The sequence below is a fragment of the Bactrocera latifrons genome, unplaced genomic scaffold (genome assembly GCF_001853355.1).
Source record: "Bactrocera latifrons isolate USDA-ARS-PBARC rearing strain unplaced genomic scaffold, ASM185335v1 scaffold_41, whole genome shotgun sequence".
Lineage (NCBI taxonomy): Eukaryota > Metazoa > Arthropoda > Insecta > Diptera > Tephritidae > Bactrocera > Bactrocera latifrons.
Window position 1 is genome coordinate 1396719 of NW_017537057.1, and position 19359 is coordinate 1416077.

The window sequence follows — 19359 nt, forward strand, 5'->3', positions numbered from 1 at the left end:
GCCCAGCATTACTGAGAGCAAGGAGCTCACTGAATTTTTGTATTGCTTTGGTTCGACACATGAACCTATGACAGCCCAGCTATCTAGTAATAAAACAAACAAAAAGAGGAGAGGAGTGCCAACCCATTCCCATCTTACTGATAACGATGCTGGAGTACCTTTCCATGTCGGTTAGTCAGAAGTTAGTAAGAAATGTTTACTTTTGAAATTATTTACTGGTGAATCTCTGAGAGAATCGTATTTGTTTCAGATATGACCAAGCCACTGGGTGCGATGAACAATCATTAAGTATGCCTTTCGCGTTCTCGCTCTGAGCCTATGAACCTCGCATTAGTTTAGTTGGTCGATGACCACTTCCTGGTTGACTACATTTTCTTCTGTCCTAGATTAGACCGCAATAGAATCTGTTTGCTCTCAGCAAGATTCATCTTACTGCAATCGTAGAGACAATGTCCAAAACGGTATCAAGTCGTTAGAGCTACATATATTGTATTTGTTTTTGGACTCAAATTCTCAAAGTTGTATGGAGGAAGATGAAGTAGAAACATACAAACATACAAGCGCTTTATACTTAAAAAAGTGTGTGGCAGGCTCGAGCTCAAAACGAGCCGTTGTTCTAGAAAATACTTTTTCAACTACCCAGTATTATATTTTTTATGATTTACTGCCGGTTGCAATCTTGTCAACATGAATATTGAATTACACACGTCGCTTAGACAAAAAAAAATGTCTGACGCGCCCGGTCATTATTTCATTAAAGCGCCGTTAAGATAATTTTTTAGTTTTTGCTCAACATTTCGTCTATTTTGTACTTTGTTATATATTTTCGAGACAAAAGCTATCATAAAATCTCCATATTTAATAGAAGTACCTTTTTAAAAACTTGACTGTCTTCAACCATGGCTGTACCCTCATTACAGTGAAAACAATTTGTTAAGTTTTGGCGAATTCTGGTAACACAAGCGAACATTTTCTATTATGGCAACCTTCCACCGAAAAACGTGCGAATTTATGGTATTTATTTTCAATACTAACCAAAAAACACTTAAAAGTTGTTACATTTCGTCAAAACCTATGAGTATGAGCAAAGAGCGCTTGACAGTCATCGGGTTATTTTAAGGGTGCCACTTTTTATCTGGAGTAATGGTATGGGTTCGGAGGTAAACGTTTGGCCTAGAATTTATATGTACATACTATATGTTTGTATGTATGTAAATTATATTTATTCTTTATGGTGGTGTGGTCGACTTCTTTATGAGCGTGTTTCGGTTTATTATTCAAAAATTTATTATATTTACAAAACTAAAAATAACGGGACTTTTATATATATATTATTGCTAAACTTTTATTTGTCTTTTTTAAGTTTTTATAAGCGAGCTGAATCAAAGTATTAGGAAGGCAACTGGAGCTAAGATTGAAAACAGGTTGCTACAATGAGGACCAACTCCTGTTTGAATAACTGTAATGGTTAAGAAGGCCAAAAATTAGGCCAGCATGCCTTACATACGCTATTTTAATACACGCTATAGCATAAAATATTGGTTCATATGTTAACAAATTATTTAAAACTAAACGCAACAGCTTCCACCATCTCTACCTCTCTGTCTCTATTGAAAAATGCCGGTGTCACATCACACGATCGATCGAAATTGTCGCAGAAACAGATGTTCTTGATTTACTGAGACATTGAGGCGCTCCGGCAATAGGGCAATGTGGCGATTAAATCAGAGCCCACCTAGCCAATGTGTGGCTGCCTCGCCGGAGAGACGTTAGCCTCAAGCGCCAGCTAAATCGTGAAATATATGAGCGTTTATTTGTTTGCATGCTGTGCGCGATGTTGGCAATGCTAACAACGTTGATGCTCAGTCGAAATTAAAAAAAAAGGCAACAAAAAAAAAAAAAAAATAAATAAATAAATAAAAAAAAAATTAGAACAACAACATAAGTACACAGTAATTGCTGAAGTAGTTATAACATTGTATTTACACTGAGCGAGTGGCGAGCGGCGAGTGCCAGCGCTCATAGCAAATTGGCTGCTTGTGACTTGCTGCAGCAACAACAACAACGACAAGTGTTATAAGCTTTGGTATGGGTATAAAACAGATTCAATTATTTATTGTTGTTATTGTGTGTCTGCTGATGAGCTAATAATATTTTAATTGTGTTGGTATTGTTTTTGCTTTTATCAAGCATTTTGGGAACACTTCAACTAAATTGCTTTATAATCGTCAGAAAAGTGCTGTTTAAATATTTTTATCCCAGTTTTGTATGAAGAAGGTGACTGTATTTTAGTATTAGGTACGTAAGTGACCCTTTGTAATTGTTTAAATACACAGTCATCACTGGCATTTTATCGTCACCATAAATAATATTCTAGTATCTGTTTGGTTTTGTGTTTAATTAATTAAGTGAAGTGTGTGGTCCGAACCGTTTATTGTTGGTTTCGATTGGAAAACTCAATGGGCTATGTGTTGCAAGTGAAAGCTAATTTGTTCATTTTCATTTTTGTTGCTTTAAAGTGTAATTAGACAGCATTAGTTTGTCTAGACTAGACTAATTTTAATAAATTTTGCACGTCTAAGAAAGAAAGCTGCAGTGAGAGAAGGAAACGTAAAATTTACGCCACGCATTTTGCTGTGAAAATTACTTTATTCTACGGAAGGTAGTTCAAAACGAAGTCCAGAAATCAGAGTTGATCTGAGGGATATTGCTGTTTCCTTATTAGGAGTACTAATCTGAGGTACACTTCATCTAAATAAGAGTACTCAGGATCCTCCGCCGGACTTTTCTAATCGCATTATTTTAAGTGGAAGAAATGTTGTAAAAAATTAGTGAAAGAACGGTCTCTGGCGAAGATTGCATTGATGAGCTGGAGTTTCTTGTCCTATCACTAAATGAAATAATATTGACTTTCTATGAAGATAATATATCTTTTTAAGGGGGTATTCGAGTGTAAATATTAAGAAAAACTTGAAATTGAAATAAATTTTGGCTAACCCGGCATCCAAACTGGTTCGGTAAAAAAAAATTCTGTTTTATGTCTCTTCTAAATCATTATATTGGGTAGTCGAAAAAGCCTTTTCTTATTTTGTCAATAGATGTCGTTGGATTCGTATATCTCTAACTCTAACGTATATACATATATCGTTCTGGAAATTTCGATGCGAAAGATGCGCCTTGCTCTGGTCGACCTATCGTTGAAAAAGTCGATGAAATTATGCAAAAGATTCACCAGGACCGTCACATAAACAGCCATGACATAGGTAAGGAACTTAAAATTCATTATCAAACGGTATTGAACCATTTTTAAAAGGCTGGCTACATAAGTAAGTTCGATGTTTGGGTACCACATATATTTTATGTGAAAAATTTAATGGACCGGATTAACATCTGCGAATTTTTGCTGAAAATATATGAAATCGAATCATTTCTGAAGCGAATGGTAACAGGTGACGAAAAGTGTATCAAATACGACAATACTACTATGACCTGCTCCAGCCTGGTCGAACGATTGATTCTTTATTTTACTGCCAACAACTTATGAGAGAGACTAAAGCAATCGATCGAAAAAAAAGCCAGAACTGATCAATAGAAAGGGATTGGTCTTCCATCAGGACAACGCTAACCACACACGTCTTTGATGACTCGTCAAAAACTGGGAAGCTTGTCTGGGGAGTTTCGATGCATCCACTATTTAGCCTGGACTACCATTTGTTTCGGTCGATGTAGAACTCCTTTAATGGTTTAAAGCTGGCTTCAAGAGAAGCTTGTGCAAATTACTTGTCGCAGTTTTTCGCCGAGCACCCAGAAAGTTTTAACACTGATGCAATAATGTCAAAAATGGCACAAAGTGGTCAACCAGAATGGTACATATTTGGTACATTAAAGTTCATTATAAATAAAAAAAAAAAAATTAGTTGACAGGAATACGAAAAGAGTTTTTGGACCACTCAATGTTAATTGCCTTTTCTACGTCACTTGAAAAATTACCTAAAATTCATGCCCCAAGACTAGAGTAGCTCCTTAAAGACCTATAGATAAACCACATGATTACCCAATGAAGCATCTCTTTTGAATCTCTCTCGGACATATTTTTGATCAAGATTTTTCAGGCACGCACTTTAATAAATAACATAAATTATTACAAGCCTCAGTTTGTTTAAGTAAAAATGGGTTTAAAAGACAGTATCTTAATTTTTCTACATGCACAGGCCACAATCAGTGAACTAACAAACTACCTCACCAAATCAGCGTTGCTGTTCTTATGCTACTTTATCCCCAATGTACTCACCTTCAATTTGTGTATTTCCCTGCGCAGCTTGGCGATTTCTGCATCACGTGCCTTTATGACATCCTTCAGTGAGACGATTTCGCCCTGCATACTCTTGATTTGGGCATCGCGATCGTCGGTGACGTTGCAACTCTTTGTCGTCACGTTGGGGCTGAAGCCACAAGTGGTCGCCATGGTGTGTGGTGATTGTGGTGTACTCAAGCCGTTTGTGTTCTTGCTGCTGCTAGTGCTGTTGTTGCTGTGGGCATACGCTAATGGTGTGGGCCTCTCCATGCTGTAGACATTATACTGTGTATTGCAGTTATTTTGTTTGCTATAGCTATTCTCATCGATTGTGTGGATTTTGGGTTTCTCCACGGGCAACACCGACAATGAGGGCGCCAATACCAGTGCCTTGGATTTCGGTGATGATGGTGGCTGTAGCTTTGGAGTCGCTGTTGCGGTCGTTGTTGGTGACGTGTTGCTGTTTGTGTTATTGCTGCTGTTAATGCCGCCGTTGGCACGCAATATCATCGATGTTTTACGAATCTACGAATGGTTGAGCATTACAGCGTTGCAGTAATTCAGCAGAGAGTGAGTAAAACAGGGAGAATAATAAATATTAATGAAAATTATACGAATTTTATTGCCGGTTTGTAAAAGTTATGCGGTAATGAACAATTAATGAAGAAGGGTTACAATTTTATATGCGATTATTAATCAATAATTTGGGATTTTTGTTAATAAAAACTCAAACTATGGAAAACTGAGCTGAAGAAACACAAAAGCACAAAAAACTGCTACGAATGCCGAAACCAATTTTTGCACATTTAAAAAATCTTTACTCAAACAAGGATATTGGTTTCACATACTAAAATATTAGTTTATAATTCCAATATTCACTGTTGTGTATTTCCTCAGCTCGTTTAAGTTAGACTTTTTCCTTGCTCCTCTGTGGACTCACCTGCTCATGCACGTTGGCATCCTGTAATATTTTCGAAGTTTTCCTGATTAATGGACTAGCTGTATTGATCGGTCCTAGAATACCACTTTCCGCAAAGTATTTCTGTGCTGCATCGAAACTCGCGTCCTCAACCAGAGCTCTGGACTTAATGGGACTCGCCAACTTCTCCGTCGTTTGTATGTTATTTTCCTTGCCGAATTGTAGTTTTAAATGCGCGGCATTGCCTACCGGCGGTGACTCAAAGTTCTTCTCGGACTCCGACGTTGAACCGCCCGAGTCAATTTCGTGTGAGCGCTGTAATAAACGACGCCGCTGCTGCGCGGAACGTGGTGTACTTTGTGGCGATTGCGTTTGGTAGTGCGAACCCGGTACTGGCGAATGTTTTGGGGAGATTTTTACAAGGATGTCCGGGTGCACAGCCACGTCCAACACTTGGTATTGCCCGATATTCGGTGAGGATGAACGTTTCGGCTGTTTGAATTCTAATTTACCGTCACGTGTCTTTATGACCGGCTCTTGCTGGTGTTGCACATGTATTTGTATGAGCGATTCACGCGACGGTTTTTTATTTGCATCGGTGAAGATGTAATCCGTATCTGGATGTGAATAGGACTGAAAGAACCGTTTGGCTTTGCGTTCGTTTTTACGCGTTGTGGTCGGTGAGATCGCTGCCGACACAACCGGCGCAACTACAGCGGCGTCTGTAATTGTAGCAGTACCCGGCACTTGTAGTGACTTTGCTGTGGCGTTGCGCGTTTGCTCTACTCTAGCGTGTTCGTTCTCCGTAACGCTTGCTAGCCGAAAGCTGACTGGACTGTGTTTGCGATGCGGCAGTGTAGCTGACTGTCCACCGCTAGCGCTAACACCGCTGTCGAGACTATTCGAACGCCCCTCGCCTTGGCCGCCGCCGCACCAATCGAAGCTGACGTTCATGCTCTCATCGCGCGATAGTTGTGCCGATGTCGCGGACGACGTTTGTGTGGAGAGCGAGTAGAAGCCGCTCGATGTGTGTTGCGTGGAGGCGCTATGACTGGAGAGGTCCGCATTCGTGGGTGATATCGAAAAATTGAACATGCAAGGCGCGGTCGCATAACTGGAGCGTTGCGCATTCAAATTTTGTGACGTACTGTTGCTGCTGCTACCGCTGCCGGTCGTATGTATGGGGGGCGGCATTGCTGGTGGACTGCTACAATTGCAATTGGCAAAAAGGCTGCCACAAGTGTGACTTTTGCGAAATTTCAGGCGTAGGTTAGTGGCGCGCGGTATGGTGTTAGCGGTGGCGCCAGCGACGTCAGCCATGCCGGCACCATAGCTGCGTAGATTGGTGGAGAGCAGTGGTGAAATGCGGCCGTAGTGCGTGGGAGTTTCTACCTCCAAAAGTGTGGGCTTAGATTCTTCCTCCTGGCTACGCGATATGCCGAAGCGCACGCTGCGCTTCGAAGTGCTCGCCTCCGGCTGCGTGTTAGCGATCATTTTTGTTGTATTAGCTCGACAATTTTCTTTTTCTTTAAATGGTAAGTCAAGCGGTACTTCGTCTTCTTCTTGCAGGTCACTGCTGGCTATATGCATGTTTTGGGAGATTTCTTGTCGATAGTACTAAATATAAGCCGCAATAAGCGGCATGCGTTGAGAATTTAGAACTTTCAAATAATGTGCTGTCAGAATTAGTATGTGATCCAAATGTTTGCCGGTTGTAAGGTGACCTTGTGGAAGTTGCGCTTAACAGATATAGAACCTGAAATTTCAAAGGAATATGTTTTAAAATAAAGAGTGTTAATTATTTTCGGAAAAAACTTGGTTGATGTTCATGTAAAATGAGAAATACTATTTATACCCTGAACAGCAAAACACCCAAAAGGAAGCGTCGGAGATCGCTTAAAGTATATATAATTGATCAGCTTGGTAAGCTTGGTTGACTTGTTTTTCTGTCTGTCTGACTGTACACAGTGACTCACAGACTGATCACGCTTTCGTATGTTTAGCATTCAAGTTTAATTTTTAGCAAAATATTTTTCTAAAGCTGCAAAGCGTCTGGTATATTTTAGTAGTATTATCTATGATGTTTCATTATCACTTTATTTTTGGAAATTCTCAATAAGAACGGTGCATTTTTATTGAGTGACGCGCGAGGCTGTAGCATGATTAGTTTTGTGAGTTTCGTCATTGGAAGAAGTCGTGTTTCAGAAATTGTGCTTTCGTGAAGCTAATAAGTCTTTTTCTTGCGAAAATTTAAGCCAGAGTTGGTAAGTAACATATTTAATTCAAAATTTTTAATGATAATTGTGGAAGATGTACAACGCTCAATTGGCTATTGCAGTCTCTCGACCTTAACCCAATTGAGCATTTGTGGGTCAATTATGGGATAAGGTACAAAGTACGTGAAGCTCTATTGCACCAATATTCTGTCAAACACTAGTTGACAGTATGCCGAAAAAAAGAAAAGCAGTCATTGATGCCAAAGGAGACTAAAGACAATATTAATATCCCTTAGTCACAAAATTGATCACAATTAACTACTTTGATTTTTTCCCCTTAACTGTTTTAAACAAAATCTATATATTATTTTTCACACCACATTGTTTCCTCATAACCATACCATACTTTAAATATAAAAATATAAATTACTATAAAATCACTTCAGAGATTTACTTAATACATTGTATAAATAACTTAAGCGTGATCGTATATGTGAGTCACTATATATTATATATGAACTAGTCGACCAGTTTTGAGATATCGATCTGAAATGTTGCGCACTTCCCTTTTCTTTTTGTAATTTTGCTATAGCACATGGTTTCCATATAATCTAAATGTTCGGAATATAGTGCTTGCATGGAAAGCTCTTTCATTTTAAGATTTATCTTCAAGAAATTTGTACTATTGCCGTTGCCTAAGGCAACCAATATATTGTTATCTCCAAAGAAGTTGTTTAGATCGAGTCAGTAAGATATAACATTTAGTTGCCATACAAACTGAGGGATCAAAGCTCTTGTGAGAAAATTTTATAAATGTGAAAGGAATTTTTGCTTAGGTTGACGATCAAGTTCTTGTAAGGTTTTTTGTATACGTAAAGGGTATTTTAGCTTCGGTGCAGCCGAAGTTTACCGTTTTTTTTTTGTTTTTATTTCTTCGATCATTTGCAAGCATCTCAATCACGATGCACTTAACACGTAACTCATTCGTTTGAAAATTGGTGCATAATTGCTTAGCTTGTCTATCACTGCATCAACACACACCTTGTACGTACGAACATATTATAATTACTTTTATTTTCTAGTGATTTTTTTTTTCTTTCCCGCGCAGTCGGTTCGATTACAAGTACAAAGTCGATTGTTGGAAGCCTTTGGATCAACATGCAAATGAAATTGATGCACTGAAGTTGAAAAATTTCAGTGAATAAAGCAATTCTGCACACCTTATGGATATTTCTAGAACATACTTATACTTCAACTACTATTTTCATACTATTTATTGATTTTTTATTGAGAAAAGATAGAGTTTTTCTGTTATGTGAATTGCAGATGTTTTACTAAAACATTTTTAATTGTATTTTGAGGTTTTCCTCACAACAAAACTAGAATAAACATAAATATTGTTGTGTATGCTAGTACAACAGTGTCGACAATATTTACTTCGCAATCGCGAATAAGCACATACATACATATTTACTTTGCTTGAGGCCTTATTGAAACACATTCGTGCCTACGTGTGTAATTATGCTTTTAGTTGTATGTGTAAAAAGGCAGCTTCAGTTTTGACAAAACACAAGAGTAGTGAATTTTCTGCAGCCATCACTCATTTATTTCGTGTTTATTGACATAATTCTTATTGGATTTTGCAATTAGCATTCCAGCGCAAATAGCCGCAGTTACTAGCTTTAGCTTTAGCGGAGCGAATTCGATTTAATTGGCATATGATTTGTATGAGTACAAGTCGAAAAAATTCTGGAAGCCTTTATTATTGTGGAAAATTGTATGAGCTGCGAAGTGCAAACAGAAAGTACGAAAGTGATAAACAAACGGCAAAAGAAAACAAACAACAATATGAGCAAAAATTGTAGAGCAGATACATTTTTACATACACACATATGCATATTGAGGCGTTCACATAAAAAGCGTACATGAACTCTTTAGCCGCACTTCAGGCAGTAATTATGGCAACAATGATGAGATTTATTCAAAAGATATTGAGTTTTGAAGGTCACCATTCGACAATATAAAGGCAAGCAATTTTAAATAAATATTTCAATAACAGCGCGATTTTCAATACCATAAATAAAAATGTATACAATGCATATATTTATATATTTATATATAAATATTTGTAAATAGCTGTCAGCTGAACATTGCGCTTGGTTGGGCATGAGTTTTTGGTTCATACCATGAAAAGCGCGTGGAAGACTTTTCTGCTTCAAAAAGGATTACCGAATAAGCACCACCTGCAATCTGTCAAAAATATATTATTGTTAGCAAAATCTGGATCATAGCGAAACTTGTCCGAATAATTAATCATACGCCCTGTTGGCTAAAGAGTCCGATGGCACCTATTGAAAAGAAACAAGATTTGAATTTTATATATAAAATTTGTTGAGCAAAGAATTTGCATTAAATGATAATTTCGCCAAAAACTCAATCCATATCGTTCTGCAACCACCGTATTCACCTGATCTGAGGCCGTGCGACTTCTGGCTGTTCACAAAGCTCAAAAGACCGCTCCGGGGACACCGTTTTTACACGATATTCGAGCCGCATATTCGCGAAGACAGAACTGAAGGCCATCCCAGAAAGTGACTACAACCAGTGTTTCGAAGATGGGAAAATCCGTTGGCATAATGTACTACATCTAATGGGGATTACTTTGAAGGAGATGACATTGCTTTGGAAGAATAAATAAAGAATTTGTAAAATAAATACAATGTCACCTTATTTTTTGGGCACAGTCATGAGCGGCGTATTTAACCATTTATGTGATTTGAAGAGCGATTTGATTGCAATATTAAGTTCTCCCTGTTTTTTTTAATGAAAATGCAATTTTATTGGGAGGAAATGATTATTAATTAGGTTTTCGATGTATTGATCCTCAATAGTCAGAATTTGAAACTTTTCTGGCAAAGCTCGTATATAATCATGGTAAAACTGTTCATCTTGTGATGCTATCCAAGAATCAAGCCTTTTTTTAATGTCATCTAGCAAGTGGAACTGCTTCTAAGCCAAACCATGTGCCATCGAACGGAAGAAACTATAAGCGGATGGTGCAATATCTGGGGAATATAGCGTATGAGATAGGACATCCCATTTAAGCGTTTCCATAAGGATTTAACAGGTTTGGTAACGTCCGGTTGAACGTTTCCATGCAGAACTCTTTGGTGCCGCTACCGGTATTGAGGTTATTAGGAACCCCAGTTCCTTGTTTCTTTTGAATCGACTTGTTGGATAACTCCCAATGCTAGAAGAAGCCATTCTTATGCTTGACATGTTCCTCATCGAGCTGCGTCTCTAATTCACCACCTTTGCAAGCCATTCTTCATGCGGAATCGCCTTCTTTGAAGCGAAAACACCAATGATGGCAAATTACTTCTTTTACGCCGTAAAGCTTTTTGAGTTCTCGAAGTGCTTCAGTCGCCGATTCCTTTGACTGAAAGAAGAAAATCAATACTTCCCGCAAAAATCGGAAAAAAATCTGACAAATTAGCACAACCAAAAGAGACTTAAACAATGTCACTAATGTGGAAATGCAGTTTTCAAATGTTCAGATTAAGTTTATGACGTTTTGGATATACCAACACCACTAACTGCTGGAATCATATAATATATTGAGAAACACCGGGAACTTAGTTGCTCATCTGATATAATCCTATGTATATTAGGGTGGGTCGAAAAAAAAAAGAATTGTTTGACACTTCTAAGAAAATCTCTTCAAGCATAAGCTCTTAATTGTATGAGAAAGACTTCACGGTTTCTTTATTCTTATCATCAGATAGAAAAATTTATTTCTCGCTTACAACTGATTGAAAAAGATCACGTTTCACATATTTTGTAGGAAACTTAATGCTTAATGGACTCTTCAAAAAATATTTTTACATTATTTTAATTTTTATTACGGTCTGAAGGAAACGTAGGAGACCCTACCAAATCGAGAAAAAATTATAAGCCTGATGAGCTGTCATTCAAATTGGTCGATCAATATTAGTTTACTATTTTTCTACATCCTTTTGTGCTTTTAAATATGCACTGAGAGTCGTTCTAAAGCTTTGCTGCAGCCGAAGTTAACAATTATTTTTCTTTCATTAAATATTTATGAATTTCTTATTCTAAACAAAACTCAAAAATATAATAAGTAAATAATGCTCAAAAAATGTCTCAACCAAGCGCGGCCGATTGTAGAGCACGAACATGCCGCCATACAAACGAATGAAAAGCGCGCTACTAGAGTCATGCCTAGAAATATGCAATAATTTTATAAATACGGCACGTGTCGCCCAAAACCACACAACAAGAAACAGTTCAGCAAAGCTAAGGAGTTGGAGCTGTGCGCAACTGAGCGCTAAAGTTAGGGGTTTCTCCCAAGAATTCAGTCATAATTTGCGACGAAAAATATAAATAAATGAGACTAAACGATGAGTGAGTTGATAAAATGTTTAGATGGAGCTTAACACGTCGACGCCATTAGCACTCACACCAAAACGCTAAAACACAGAATGAGCTGAGTGTGCGCGCTGAGTGAGTGAAAATGAGACACCGCGTTTATAAGCGGTTGAGCGTATGTGTGTGTAGCGGTAATTATGCCTAGGCACGAGACTTTCGCACCGACTGACAACACGCTTAAGAGAAAATGTGCACTTGTCTTGGCTGCCATCAGTTGCGTGAATGCCTGTCAATTAAATATTTCATTTATTTTATACTTTTCGCTTTATTTTGTTTGCTCATGAACACCATAAAAGGAGCTGGGCGGCGAAAATTTGAATTTATTGAGCCGCAATGGGGTAGACAAATATTAGAGAGCCGCATAGTCCCCAAATGAATCAACAATGCGTGTCCAAGCTCGATGACATTGACCGCGTCTGTCTACCGAAACAGACACTGTGTCAGTTCAAATTACGGCGGTTGGTGGGGGAACATGTGTGGACTTGCTGGGGTTTATAGCAGACCACTGCATCCATAAATTAATATTGGCATGCTGCTTGGCTAATTTTTTATGCGTGAGTGCTTATAATATCTATGCTTGCTATGTACTCGTATAATAGTTTAGCGCTCGTGATTTTGCCTTCCGCGCTTCAAATTTTTTTCTTGACTCGCACCCGCTGGAAAGCTTTGCAGGTTAATTGCTTGGAATGTGCCGCACAAGTGATTAACAATAGGTGACTAGCAGTGACACGGCGACGTGTGTGTCTTGACAGTGCTGTCACTCGTGCTGCCAAAACCCGAAAGCTACTATCAATTGACTATCTTCCGCTTTCGCGTGTTTATGGTGCATGTGTGTGTGTGTGAAGTATGTGCATATGCTTAAGTAACTGCTCGTGTGCTTGCAAATAAGAATACAGCTTTAGAGTGCAAAGATTATCTGGCACGTTGGCAAACGTGAGCGGATCACGCGATGCGACGCGGATTTAATTGCAGTCAGCTTGACGGGGTTGGACTCACAATTGACGGTGGAGTATATAATTTTTAATTAAGGACATAGTCGTAAATGGCTTTGTAAAGTAGATTTCTGGAATTCTAATTTCTTTTATCACCACTTGATATCACTTCCGTTTACCTTTCAAGACTTATTCGCTAGAAGACAGTTTCCATTAGCAGGTATCTGAGATAAATAGATATAAAATTGAGTTTTGTAGCATGACCTATGGTCTTTTGTGCATTTCCCTCTGTCACAACGACTCACATTTATATATTCCAGCATACTGCTGGGTGCTCTTGAGTCGATTTAATACCTATTCATGATCTTGGAACCGTGTCTCTTCTTTGTGAAGTTTAGCCTTTTCGTAATACTGTTCTTTATGAGAATAGGCAGTGGTGTTTCATTACTTATGGCCTTCATTTTTTGGGACGAGATTACCTTCTTTCTGCTAAACTATATTTGACTGTTTGATTGATTTCTAGGTGAAGCGGTGTGAGTTCTAGCTTGACCTCCACTGCTGCAGTCGGGTACGCACGCATTATTCTCGATGAGCCAATTCAGGCATGTCTTTGCAGTTTCGATAGTTGAAGTTCTACCGAAATTTGCGATCCTTCTTTTGATTTTTGGAAGTGTAATTTATTTCGTCACCACTTGATATATGTGTGACAATGCTCCATACGTAATATTCGGTCTCAAGATCTTTAGGTTACATTCATTTTATAATCCTTGGCCCACAAATTTCCTGTGAAGTCGATTACACAATAGGAGTGATTATGAGGCCTCGATTCACATGCAACTTCTACCGAAGAGCGGAATACAGAGTGGCGCACAGATATTTGACAAAATAAATCAGCTCTAACTCTCTACCTGCAGGGTTAAGTTCATAGATTTTGGAAATGAGACTAATTAGCTTTAAGAATTTAGCCAGTTAATATTTTTCCTTCCTACTTGAGGCATTACCTTTGCACTCTGAGATTGTTGAGGAATATATGAACAACAACGTGGAGCAGTAAGACTTGCTTACCCTGCTGCAGACGTGCTGTAAAAATGCCGCCCCCTATCGGGGGGGTTTAACAATTCTCTGAGTTTGACAAAATGTCCGACTTTTTTAAATATTTACCAAATACCTGCTATATTGGAACATTGGGAGCCGTGGAAGATATTCTGCACAATGACTACGGGATAGGCAACAGATATACAGTTTTTGCGGGTCATTAGTTCTTCCCTTGCTACTTTAAAAAGTGTTTAAAAGTGGGATCTTATAGGAGAGTGCCTTGTAATCACCATAAAAATGTTACTTAGTTCTCTATTCAGCCCATTTTTGGAAGCAGCCGAGCGGGCCAAAATCGTCTAGCTTTTCTTTCTACTTCTGTATGACTGAGAAATACGAACGTGCGATGCAAATGCGTCTGATAGTGAACGAGGGCAAGGCAAAACCTGTCATCATCATGCGACTTGGCTACCATGTCACTGTTGACAGTCATAACTTCGAAGTCGTAGATAATTTCGCCTATTTTGGAAGCAGTGTTAACACCAGCAACAATGTCGGGCTCGAAATCCGACGCAAAATCACTCTTGTCAACAGGAGCTACTTTGGACTGAGTAGGCAATTGACTAGTAAAGTCCTCTCTCGACGAACAAAGACCAAAGTCTATAAGTCATGCCAAGGCATGGACGATGCCAAGGCATGGACGATGACCATATCTGATGAGTCAATGTTACGAGTTTTCGAGAGAAAGTTTTTGTTGAAGATGTATGATCCCATTCGATGGAGCCAGTTGTAAGACGACATTGGCATAGTTCAACGAATTAAGAGACGGTGGTTACGCTGGCTAGGTCATGTTGTCCGAATGGATGTAAATGCTCAAAATCTGAAAGTATTCGACGCAGTACCCGTTGGAAGATCTTCACTACATTGGAGGGACCAGGTGGGGAAGAATTTGGCTACACTTGGAATCTCCAATTAGTGCCAAACAGCGAGGAGTTTATGGACGTGCTGATTAGAAAAGAAGCATAATTGACATCTAAAGCTTATTCCATTGGTCCACTCTTTTCCGGTTGGGAATAAAAATGTTCCGAGTTCGTTAACTGGTTCTAGTATAATGCAATGGCCACGTTGACACCGAGACTGACTTTAATGACTTAATACCTTGAGCCGGCTGGCCGTAAGCATTGAACATGTATAGGCCGGATATCTAGGTTGCCCTCAAGGGTTCCATGTTGAGTTCGCTTTAATTTCGCAATCCCCGGAAAGCAGATATTTTTCATTACTGCCATCCACTAACCCAATTTACGAATATACTTCTTCTATAACTCTAAAAATCTTTCACCTAAATGCTAATAAATCCCTTCAAAAATCTGAAAGTTCTGTTTAAATATTGCATATATTTCAAACTTACGGAGATGCATTATTAAAATGTATATTGTGTACAAAAATATTCCCCTAGGTGCCATATAATTTTCGTATTTACCTCGAAGTCATTATTTCACATTTTCAATAAACTGTTTGCTTCATGCAATCGAAATGCACACAAATTTATAAGATTCTCCACATCTCCTCGGTGAGTGGCTTCCCGCTAAAGTGCATTTCAAGTACACAACAAATATAAATAAATAACTGTACACAAGTAATTTATTTCTTTAAAAATAGTAATTTGAATTACAAGCGTTATCTTTGTAATTACGTACCTAATATACTTAGCATTGAGCAAAAAAGTTTATTAACCCTTACAGAATCGTAACATGTATTCATACACACACACACATACAAAGTAGTGCATTTCCATGGTCATCAGCGATAAGCGCTTCAGAGCAGATGGCTCTGCAATGAGTGACGTGCTGTATGGCATTCTTCGCTGAATATTTATTTATGTAATATTTCTATTTTCATTGACTGTTTTATTAGCAGAAAATTCATTTCATTTTTGTTATTTTTTGTTTTTTTAAATTTGGTTCACATGAGTACGTATTCGGAATTTATTAAAGAGCGCATTTCTCTTTTCACTTTTCGTATATGCTACGCTCTTCACGCAGCCACATGCGCGACTTCGCTCAGCGTCGCCGTTCATTCATTATTCAAATTCTTGTCAGTCTGCCAAAAGACGACCGAAGAGCCACGTGAATTGGCAACCCCTGCCGTGAATGTTTTGAACTTGCTGCTTACTCTTGTTATCGATCGATCTGCGGTAGACGTATTTTTAGTTGAATTTTTATTTTTGAACAAACAGCTACGCAGTCGGTTGCCAACTATTTTTGAGAGTTCAGCGGCTGTCTCTCAAAAAAGCCTTAAGTGGTCTTTTCAATCATATAAAAAAACTGAATTGATGGTATTGTTTGTATATGAGAGCACAGTGATTCAAGATTGCAATAGGTTGAAAGGTTTGAGGAATATTTTTGATCACTTTAAGGCTGCTTATCACTAATATTGTTATCATTTTTAAAGTGTTGAATTAACGTTAAGACGGGGCTTAAAAAATTTGATAACAATGGCAGTATAGCTAAATATAGTTATATTTAAGTATATGAGTATATGTATACTATGAGTCTAAGTTAGTGTCCCACTTGATCAAGGTACTTTTTAATCCCGGCAGAATTTTCTAATCTGCATTATATTTATATAAACTACTTGAACAGTGAAAGTGTAGGTTAACGGAAGAATACTAAAGTAGGTATTGCTTTTATTGATTGCTTATAAGTAAAGCAATAAATTGAGGATTTTTATTGTATTCCAATATGGTGCTTTAACCTAAAACTTTCCTAAAGTCTAAAGTTATTTTGTTGACTTTAGTCTAAAGCGTTGCCTACTGTTCTGATATTATACCTGGTATGGTATGGCCCAGACAAAATTAGAGCTATATACTCTTAGTCGATCTTAAGGAGAACGTTCGAAAAGAGAAATCTAGCGGCCAGGAAAATTTTTTTTCGTAAAATTATCAGAAATTCAAAACAAGAAAAGATAAATAAAATAATTATTATCGAATACATTTGAAGGTCGAAGAACTGTCTATAAATTTAGATTTTTGACAACCTAGCGACGTCTTCAAAAAAACTCGTCGCTTATGATCACATTAACATATTTAAATTACTGTCTGAAGTTTTAGTAATTCCATCATTACCAGACCAATATATCTAAAAACGTCGTGGGAAATTTCCAGTAGATCGGTCCAGCCATTTTCAAAAGAACTCTTCCCATAGAATCTGTTAACAACATTTCGAGAAAACAGCGTTCAAGGTTTGAAAGCCTTTAGAAGCCGTATTCTGGAAAATACGGCATCATCTCTGAAACTATTTGCGAATAGACCACATCCAGCACGCAGTGAAGAAAATATACATTTACGAGTATATAGCAATTTGGCGCATTTTACAATGGACAGTGTACAAAATACAGCTTGTGCAAGAACTGAAGCTCTATGGGCTCTTGAAAAGTTCCAAAGAGATCCGACGTTTTCGAGCTAAATGTTTTTCAGCGATGCGACCAATTTCTGGCTCAATGGGTTTGTAAACCAGCAAAATTGCCGCATTTGGGACGAAGGGAACCCTAAAGATATTCAAGAGTTGTCAATTAATCCACAGAGAAAAGGTTTGATGTAGTTTGTGGGCTGGTGGCATCATCAGTTGATATTCATGCAAAAACGATGTCGTGCCATGATAACCGGCTATATAATTCCTGATATAGAAGTTCGTGATCTCGGCGTCATTTAGTTTCAACAAGACTTCTGACATATCGCATCAATCAATGGATTTATTGAGAGAACACTTTGGTAAAGAGATAATTTCACGTTTTGGGCCGGTAGATTAGCCACCAATATCGTAAGATAGCATACCGTTATGATACCTTACCGTTGGACTCTTTCCTATGGGGATATGTACAGTCCAAAATTTATGTAAACAATCTCGTTTCGATTCCGACCTTGGAGCAAAACATCACGCGGGTCATTCACCAGTTACCAGTCGAAATGATCAAACGAGTCATCGATAATTGGACTTAACGGATAAGCCATCTGAGACGTAGCCGCGGGCAATATTTCAAAGAGAGAATCTTCTAAAAATAAATGCTAGAGAATATTCTTTCGAATTATGGTTAACTTTCCCCATTAAATTTGAAAATTCTGTGTTTTTTCTTCAAAAAATATGGAACCTCGAAATAGATCACTCTTTTCCTATGCAAAAGAGAAAGCTCGAGATTTTGAAATTCACGATTTGATATAACTTTTTTTAGATTTGTTAATAAAGGAAGTCTAACAGAAATCACTACATATTGTTTTCGCCTAATGATGTCCCCATCATGTCATGAGCTAAATTATAATCACCTTTTCTTGACACTTCCTGACACCTGCAAATTATTATTTATCACCAGTTTTTTCCAATTCTCTTTTTTCATACATTTTAGATTTCAATTTGTTTCCCCATGATTTAACAGAAACTCAGCGGAGCTCGCCAAGCTCATAATTTAATTAATGGTTAATAAATTAAAAATTTGATGAATGAGTTTGTATTTCACGCGATTTGCTCGTGTGCTGTCCGTTTAAGCGCAACAACAGCAAAGCATAATTATTTACGTTCACCGCCTTTTGAAGCAGAGCAACCAATTAGTGTTCGCACGTAAACATTTATGAATCGAGTTTCTTATTGTTGTACAATTTTTGAAAATTTAAAAAATAAAAAAAAGCTCTTTTTTGCGGTTCTTAATATTAAAGAGCAGTGGAAATGATTAAACTATTCCGAAAATTTTTAAGAAGGAAATATATGGTTAGAAATTAAAAAAGAAAACAAACAAATTATTATACAGCCATATGTACATACATATATTCCTTTTGCCACTTGACTAAAAGTTAGTCGGCGCATGTAGTATTCAACAGCGCACAGCAAGCGCTAGAGTATTTCGCATAAATTAAAAAAATTCCGTTCTGAAATGAAAAAGTAATTTAGTGCTTCAAGTTTGTACAGTTATGTCGTACAAGATGCTTTCAGATAAATAAATTTTTCAGCTGTTTCAGTGTCAATCAAATATTTAAGCCATTTACCGTTATGCGTAAGTATTTTGTGTGTTTGAGGTGAAATATTGTATAGAATGAAAGGATAAGAAATAAAGTTAAATGTAGGAAAGAAATTGTCGTATAAATATGATTATAAGCGGTATGATTGGTGGTCGAAAAAGTATTTTCGTATATTGTCGAAAGATGGTACAGTCGTAATCTCCAGTCCCACCAGTCACATTGTGTCAAACTTGTTCAGATATTGCGAAATTTTAAGTATCATTTAACCAAAAATACCTAAATTTGAGGAATTTGAAAAAAAGTTACAGCTGTTCAAAAATGAGTAAAAATAATTTAAAAAATCGCTATATTTTGAAATTTTTGTATTTTTGACCAGGACCGCCATTAATCGACCGTCGGCTTTCAATCATTTAAAAAATGTGCGAAAGAGATATTGGTCCAATAGTGGCGAAGCTCAGGAAATTGCTGCAAAACCAGGATTGACGCCTCGAAAGGTTATGCTGATTGTTTGG

General features: G+C 37.6%; 1 protein-coding gene across 1 annotated transcript in view; it reads right to left on the minus strand.

The window, feature by feature from the left end:
• The window catches only part of LOC108972627 (cGMP-dependent protein kinase, isozyme 1), a 45840-nt gene that overhangs the window by 10110 nt on the left and 16371 nt on the right, over positions 1 to 19359 (minus strand). Inside the window, exons 2-3 of the mRNA XM_018939285.1 lie at positions 5235 to 6969; positions 4292 to 4819 (exon numbers count right to left, since the gene is read on the minus strand). Of these exons, the coding sequence (XP_018794830.1) occupies positions 4292 to 4819; positions 5235 to 6803 (2097 nt within the window). The 5' untranslated portion in view covers positions 6804 to 6969. The remainder of the gene's footprint in view (positions 1 to 4291; positions 4820 to 5234; positions 6970 to 19359) is intronic.